Genomic DNA, 8176 nt, shown 5'->3' with positions numbered 1-8176 from the left:
CAGGGCCCTGGTGAGACCGCACATGGTGTATTGTGTACAATTTTGGTCTCCTAATTTGAGGAAGGACATTATTGCTATTGAGGGAGTGTGCGTAGGTTCACCAGGTTAATTCCCGGGATGGCGGGACTGACATATGATGAAAGAATGGATTGACAGGGCGTGTATTCACATGAATTTAAAAGGATGAGGGGATCTTATAGAAACATATCAAGTTCTTAAAGGATTGGACAGGTTAGATGCAGGAAAACTGTTCATGATGTTGGGGGAGTCCAGAACCAGGGGTCATAGTTTAAGAATAGGGGGTCGGCCATTTAAGACTGAGATGAGGAAAAATATCTTCACCCAGAGAGTTGTGAATTTGTGGAATTCTCTGCCACAGAAAGCAGTGGAGGCCAATTCACTGGATGTTTTCAAAAGAGAGTTAGATTTAGCTCCTGGGGCTAAAGGAATCAAGGGAAAAGGGGAAAAAGCAGGAACGGGGTACTGATTTTAGATGATCAGCCATGATCATATTTAGTTTAGTTTAGTTTAGAGATACAGCGCGGAAACAGGCCCTTCGGCCCACCGCGTCCGCGCCGACCAGCGATCCCCGCACATTAACACTATCCTACACACACTAGGGACAATTTTTAGATTTATAGCCAATTAACCTACATACCTGCACGTCTTTGGAGTGTGGGAGGAAACCGAAGATCTTGGAGAAAACTCACTCAGGTCTCGGAGAGAACGTACAAACTCCGTACAAACACAAGCATCTGTAGCCGGGATCGAACCCGGGTCCCCTGCGCTGCATTCGTTGGAAGGCAGCAACTCCACCGCTGTGCCACCGTGCCGACATTTGAATGGCGGTGCTGGCTCGATGGGCCGAATGGCCTACTCCTGCACCTATTTTTCTATGTTTCCAAGCCCCATTTGACCGCTGCCACCTGCAACGTCACCTGTCCATGTTCTCCAGCCGCCAGTGGGCAGTGGTCATCGACTCTGCCGATCTTCACCACCCCTCTGGCCGCCAGCTGGCTGCGGCCATCAACCCATCTGTATTCCAGCCCCAGGATGAAGAACGGTCTCGACCCGAAACGTCACCCAAATCCCTGTTGTCCAGGGACGCTACCTGGGCCACCGAGCTACTCCAGCACTTTGTGCCCTTTATTGGGTTTATTACCAGCAGCTACAGTTGTTGGCATCCACTACTCTTACAATGATAATACCTTACTCATTTATAGTGGACAATCAGCAACAATGCCCCCCACCCCCCTACCCATGGTCCGTTATATCGAGGGTTTGCTGCATATAGAGTCAGGAGAGAACTCGGCGACATCAGAGCCTAGTCTCCAGATTGGAACATCACCTGGGAAGTGGTCAGGGGTGGTGTGTTCAGGGGGAAATGAGACAACAGGGATACCCGATGCAGGAATGGGGAACTTCAAATAACGTTGCAGAAACGTCATGTATCATCTATCTGCTGAATCAGTGGTCCACCAGGAATCGCTTGCTGCTGGAAACGTCTGCTCGAAGTGGGGAAACATCTTTGAAAGAGAGAAAAGGACGATTGCAGAAGTGAACAAAGTGCTCTGGCGTTTGCTGTGTTGTAGATTAAGAGGTGATTTGGTTGGCAGATTTACACACGGATGTTGGTCAGGAAGCCTGGAAGGAAGCTCTACTGCTCAACGTGAGTTACTGCTGGGGGCAGGCAGCACGGAGTAGACTGTCTCACTCCATCAAGCGCCTGGACAGATGGAAGTGGTGTACATAGCTCTGGAGGTGCTGATCGCGGTCACCTCCGTGCTGGGCAACGTGCTGGTGTGTTGGGCAGTCAAGATCAACCGGGCTCTCAGGGACACCACCTTCTGCTTCATCGTGTCCCTGGCACTGGCTGACATCGCCGTGGGCATCATGGCCATCCCCCTGGCCATCACCATCAACGTCGGCCTCCACACCCACGTCTACAGCTGCCTTTTGATGTCCTGCGTCCTGATAGTTCTGACTCAGAACTCCATCTTGTCGCTTCTCGCAATAGCTGTGGATCGCTACCTTCGTGTCAAGATCCCAACCAGGTAATTGCTCCCTGATCGAAGTTGTGCTGTCAACCACTCCTCATCTGCACAGCGTGAGCAAGCTTCAATTGGCACATTGATAGTTATAGTCCTGGGATGGCAGGACTTTCATATGAAGAAAGACTGGATAGACTCGGTTTGTATTCGCTGGAATTTAGAAGATTGAGGGGGGATCTTATAGAAACTTACAAAATTCTTAAGGGGTTGGACAGGCTAGATGCAGGAAGATTGTTCCCGATGTTGGGGAAGTCCAGAACAAGGGGTCACAGTTTAAGGATAAGGGGGAAGTCTTTTAGGACCGAGATGAGAATGTTTTTTTTTCACACAGAGAGTGGTGAATCTGTGGAATTCTCTGCCACAGAAGGTAGTTGAGGCCAGTTCATTGGCTATATTTAAGAGGGAGTTAGATGTGGCCCTTGTGGCTAAAGAGATCAGGGGGTATGGAGAGAAGGCAGGTACGGGATACTGAGTTGGATGATCAGCCATGATCATATTGAATGGCGGTGCAGGCTCGAAGGGCCGAATGGCCTACTCCTGCACCTATTTTCTATGTTTCTATGTAGTCGATGTGTCAGAGGGAACCGCAGATGCTGGTTTGGAATTGAATCTGAAGAAGGGTCTCGACCCGAAACGTCACCTCTTCCTTCTCTCCAGAGATGTTGCCTGTCCTGCTGATTTACTCCAGCATTTTGTGTCCACCTTCTGGGTGACGTGTTTATTAACAAAAATGCTTTGAAGAGATAAATGGAAATCTTAAAACACTATTAATTGATAGTCAGTAGAAACAAGGAACTGCAGATGCTGGCTAATACACAAAATGGCACAAAGTGCAGGGGTAACTTCACAGATTAGGCAGCATCTCTGGAGAACATGGATAGGTGACATTTGGGGTCAAGTTTGAAGAAGGGTCTCGACCTGAAATGTTACCTATCCATGTTCTACAGAGATGCTGCCTGACCTGCTGAGTTACTCCAGCACTTTGTGTCCTTAATTGATAATGTCTGAAGAAGGGTGTTGACCCAAAACGTCACCTGTCCGCTCCCTCCATGGATGCTGCTTGACCTGATGAGTTCCTCCAGTACTTTTGTGCTTTGCTCAAGATTCCACCATCTGCAGTTCATTGTGTCTCCATCCATTGTGATTGCTGTTTGGATGCATGGGAGAGTATGTGACCTTTCATTATAATAGCAATTCTGTGTCCTTCCACTTATGGTTATGGCAATGGTAGCGATTAAGCTGCATGCATTAATGGACCCGTGCAATGAATAGAATGGAACGGTAGTCAAATTTAAGGAAGAATCTCGTTAAACTAATCTCATCTGCCTTCACATGATCCATATCCCCCCCTTCCCTGCATATCCATGTGCCTATCCAAATGTCTTTGAAACGCCACTATGCTATCCACCTCCAGCACCACCTCTGGCAGCACATTCCAGGCTCCCATCATCCTCTGTGTAAAAATACATGCCCCGCACATCTCCTTTAAACTTTTCTTTTCTCACCTAGACTGACGGTGGGAAAATGATATGTTCTGATGTGGGTAATGACGGAAAATGCTCAGCTATGTTTTGTGATTGGTATCAATTGGCTTGGAAATTGTCATGGTAACAAAGCTTCTATGTTACATTGCTTTTCCATTGCATGGTCCTGAACGAACCAATGCTGTGATCTAATTTCACTGTCCATTCGCTCAAAGGGTGTCAGTTTTTATTTTGCATTGTTTGTTGGTTATGGCTTCAACGTGGCACCTGGGATTTTTTTCTGTATGAAAGGCGTTAAATAAATAAAACAGTTTTAATTGTGAACCTTATAAAATATTTTATTAATCACAATATTTTACTGTGATTGAAAAACACAAAAGTCCCGACCCCAAAATATCGCCGAACCATATTCCTCAGAGATGCTGCCTAACTGAGTTACGCTAGCACTTTGTGTCTTTTTTTTGTAAACCAGCATCTGCAGTTCGTTGTGTGACTCGAAAATAATGTTTATGTTGTTCAACAGGTATCGGATTATCGTTACGAAGAAGAGAGCCTGGATCACTGTTGGTATTTGCTGGGCAGCATCTGTTTTGAATGGGATAACTCCATTATTTGGCTGGAATAAAACCAACGAAAGTGGGGGGAATTTCACCCACGAATTCAAGAAGTGTGGGTTTCAAGAGGTGATCAGAATGGACTATATGGTGTATTTTAACTTCTTCGGTTGGTTACTCTTACCCCTGGTAATCACGTTTAGCCTGTACGCTGAATTATTTTGGATAATTAGGAAACAACGAAAAACAATGGTTCCCAATGCCACTGACTCAACAAGATATCTTGGGAAGCAATATAAACTTGCCCTATCCCTGGCTTTAGTTTTATGCCTATTTGCTGCTTGCTGGCTTCCTCTGAACCTGATCAACACCATTTCGTACTTTTGTCCTAAGTACAGCATTGTAGGAACCCCTCTCTCTATCGGGATATTGCTCTCCCATGCAAATTCAGCTGTGAATCCTCTGATATATGCTTGGAGGATTAAAAAGTTCAGGGTATCATTTCTTCAGATCTGGAATCAAAATTTCCAATGCAAAAATAATATCAATTGTACAAATAATTCTGACGGTCAAACAGGAAAGGAGATCATGACAAGTAGCAGTGTTTGAACATATCCCAGAGTACAAATATGCTGATTTTAGTCAGATCAAAAAATCATGTGATAGGAGCAGAATTAGGCCATTCAGCCCATCAAGTCTACATCGCCATTCAATCACAGAAACATAGAAAATAGGTGCAGGAGTAGACCATTCGGCCCTTCGAGCCTGCACCGCCATTCAATATGATCATGGCTGATCATCCAACTCAGTATCCCGTACCTGCCTTCTCTCCATACCCCCTGATCCCTTTAGCCACAGGGGCCACATCTAACTCCCTCTTAAATATAGCCAATGAACTGGCCTCAACTACCTTCTGTGGCAGAGAATTCCACAGATTCACCACTCTCTGTGTGAAAAAAAACGTTCTCATCTCGGTCCTAAAAGACTTCCCCCTTCTCCTTAAACTGTGACCCCTTGTTCTGGACTTCCCCAACATCAGGAACAATCTTCCTGCATCTAACCTGTCCAACCCCTTAAGAATTTTGTAAGTTTCTATAAGATCCCCCCTCAATCTTCTAAATTCCAGCGCGTAGAAGCCGAGTCTATCCAGTCTTTCTTCATATGAAAGTCCTGCCATCCCAGGAATCAATCTGGTGAACCTTCTCTGTACTCCCTCTATGGCAAGAATGTCTTTCCTCAGATTAGGAGACCAAAACTGTTCGCAATACTCCAGGTGTGGTCTCACCAATGCCCTGTACAACTGTGTGGTCTCACCAATGGCTGATCTATCTCTCCCTCCTAACCCGATTCTCCTGCCTTCTCTCCATAACCTCTGACACCCGTACAAATCAAGAATCTATCTATGTCTGCCATAAAAGTATCCACTGACTTGGCCTCCACAGCCTTCTGTGGCAAAGAATTCCACAGATTCACCACCCTCTGACTAAAGAAATTCCTCCTCATCTCCTTCCTAAATGAACATTCTTTAATTCTGAGGCTATGACCTCTAGTCCTGGACTCCCCCACTAGTGGGACCATCCTCTCCACATCCACTCTATCCAAGCCGTTCACTATTCTGTACATTTCAATGAGGACCTCCCCCCCATCATTCTTCTGAACTCCAGTGAGTACAGGCCCAGTGCCGTCAAATGCTCATCATATCTTAACCTACGATCATTCTTGTAAACCTCCTCTGGACCCTCTCCAGAGCCACCACATCCTCCTCAGATATGGTGCCCAAAATTGCTCACAATATTCCAAATGCGGCCTTATCAGTGCCTACAGAGCCTCAGTATTACATCCCAGTTTTTGTATACAAGCCCTCTTGAAATAAATGCAAAAATGCATTTTGAAAATCCATTGAGTTTGCTTTCTTTACTACCAATTCAACTTGCAGGTTCAGTGTTTGGGAATCCTGCACCAGCACTCCCAAGTCCTTTTGTGCCACCGAGTAGTGCTCAGAATATACCAAAGATGTTGTTTTCCTTTAACATCACAACCATACATCAGCTTAAAACATTCAGCGAAGCTGTGGCAAATAAAATTATCACTTTTGATATCAGTTTTATTATTTCTCAACCTTTCTTTGAGAGTTAGATTTAGCTCTTAGGGCTAAAGGAATTAAGGGATATGGGGAAAAAGCAGGAACAGCTTACTAATTTTGGATGATCAGCCATGATCGTATTAAATGGCAGTGCTGGCTCGATGGACCTACTCCTGCACCTTTTTTCTATGTTTCTAATAAGCATCCAAAGGACTGGAGTTACATTTTTTTATCCACATTTTTTACTGTCTGTCAACTGTTTTGCGATTGATAAGTGGCTAAAATTGTACACAATTGTATACTTCAATGTTCATCTGTAGAGAGGGTGGAAGAAGTTGGTAACCCTTGCATAATAATCTATCTATATACTAAAACTCTCGTTTGTTTGTTTGTTTGTTCCTGAACTACAGCCAAAACGGTACACGATAGCATGACAATTTTAGGCCCTCCTCACTCACCGTCGTCCCTTTGGTGCTAACGGAAGCAATTTCATTGAAATCGGTGTTATATTTTTAAAGTTATTCACATTTTAAAGTTTAAATCTATCTCCGAGGGAGGGAGGGGGGTGGAGGGAGGGGGTGGAGGGAGGGGGAGGGGAGGGGAAGGATGGAAGGAGGGGAGGAGGGAGGGGGATGGAGTGGGGGGCGAGGGGGAGGGGAGAGGGGCGGAGGGAGGGGGAGGGGAGGGGAGGAGAGGGTGCTGCACCAATGCAGGAGAGGTTTGGGCCCAATGGGTCCACTTGGTCTAGTACTTTTATAATTTCCTTTTCCTTTTCTGTCTTTGCTGATGGATTACCTTTTATTATTTGGTCCAAAATATATTATTTTATCTTTGTCTAAATGTGAAAGCTTGCTTGGCCCAACCACTGATTTGGTTCACATCATATTGTTTGCTGTTGATTTGCTAAAATAGCACAGGATAATCAAGTGTTACATTATTATCAGTACAGAAACAGGGGCGGGCACAGTGATGCAGCGGCAGAGTTGCTGCCCGACAGCTCCAGGTACCCGAGTTCAATCCTGAATATGGGTGCTGCCTGTAAGGAGTTCGTACGTTCTCTCTGTGACTGTGTGGGTTTTCGCCGGGTGCTCCGGTTCCCCCCCTACCCTCCAAAGACGTACAGGTTTGTAGGTTAATTGGCTTTTATAAATTGCAAATTGTCCCTAATGTGTAAGATAGTGCTAGTGTACTCGCTGATCGGCAGGGACTCGGTTCGCAGAAGGGCCTGTTTCCACGCTGTATGTCTAAAGTCTAAAGAACCTGAATGTTGTAAAAAGAATGTGATGACTCTCCTCAAGCAATCCACTTAGTTCCATTTGCCGTCTTCCTCTGTACTCCTGCACCATTTCCTTCATCAATTCTTTTGAAAACTGCAACTCCGCAAGGCAGAAACTTGTTTCTGTCAATTTCAACGAGAATGACTGGTAGGGTCGAACAGCACCATACGTCACTGGATTACAGATTGTTGGCCAGAACCTACTTGCAGCGATGAAATTTGTTTCTCAACCACATGATAAGTATCAAGACAGCAGCTCGCATTTGTTGATGATGTCATGTGACAAATGTGCAAAAATAACATTTCCTAACTGCACTTACCCATAGTGGAGTGAGAATTACACCCATCGAGGAGAAATTAGATCATTTGTACAATTATCGAGAAAATAAAAGCTCTGCCTAAAAAATCATTCATGAAAGATCCATTGTGTTGATGAAGTGATCCTGGAAATCACTGTAATCTGAACTCTCAAAATAATAGGACATTTCAGGGTTAATGGGGTTAGTGCTCAGACATGGACAGCAAAGTAGTGTAGATCCGGTGCCTCACAGCTACAGTGATCTGGGTTCAGTTATGTACTGGTTTTCTTTTACATGTTCCTCCCTGTTCCTCCCTGGGCTATTTTTGTTTCCTGCCACAGCTCAAAGATGTGTGGATTGGTACATTGATTGACCATTGTAAATTGCCTCTGGTGTATAGTTGAATGGTAGAATTTCAGGGGAGATGGC

General features: G+C 45.1%; 1 protein-coding gene across 1 annotated transcript; it reads left to right on the top strand.

The window, feature by feature from the left end:
- The first annotated feature begins 1731 nt into the window (after positions 1–1731).
- LOC144605269 (adenosine receptor A1-like) lies at positions 1732–6380 on the top strand. Its single transcript, XM_078420365.1, has 2 exons — positions 1732–2054; positions 4059–6380. The coding sequence occupies exons 1-2, from the start codon at positions 1735–1737 to the stop codon at positions 4696–4698; spliced, it is 960 nt and encodes a 319-aa protein (XP_078276491.1). The 5' UTR covers positions 1732–1734; the 3' UTR covers positions 4699–6380.
- Positions 6381–8176: the final 1796 nt, after the last annotated feature.

Source organism: Rhinoraja longicauda, chromosome 24 (genome assembly GCF_053455715.1).
Source record: "Rhinoraja longicauda isolate Sanriku21f chromosome 24, sRhiLon1.1, whole genome shotgun sequence".
In the NCBI taxonomy this organism is placed as follows: Eukaryota; Metazoa; Chordata; class Chondrichthyes; order Rajiformes; family Arhynchobatidae; genus Rhinoraja; species Rhinoraja longicauda.
The sequence above is the reverse complement of the archived record's forward strand: the minus strand, read 5'-3'. Positions and strand labels throughout refer to the sequence as shown.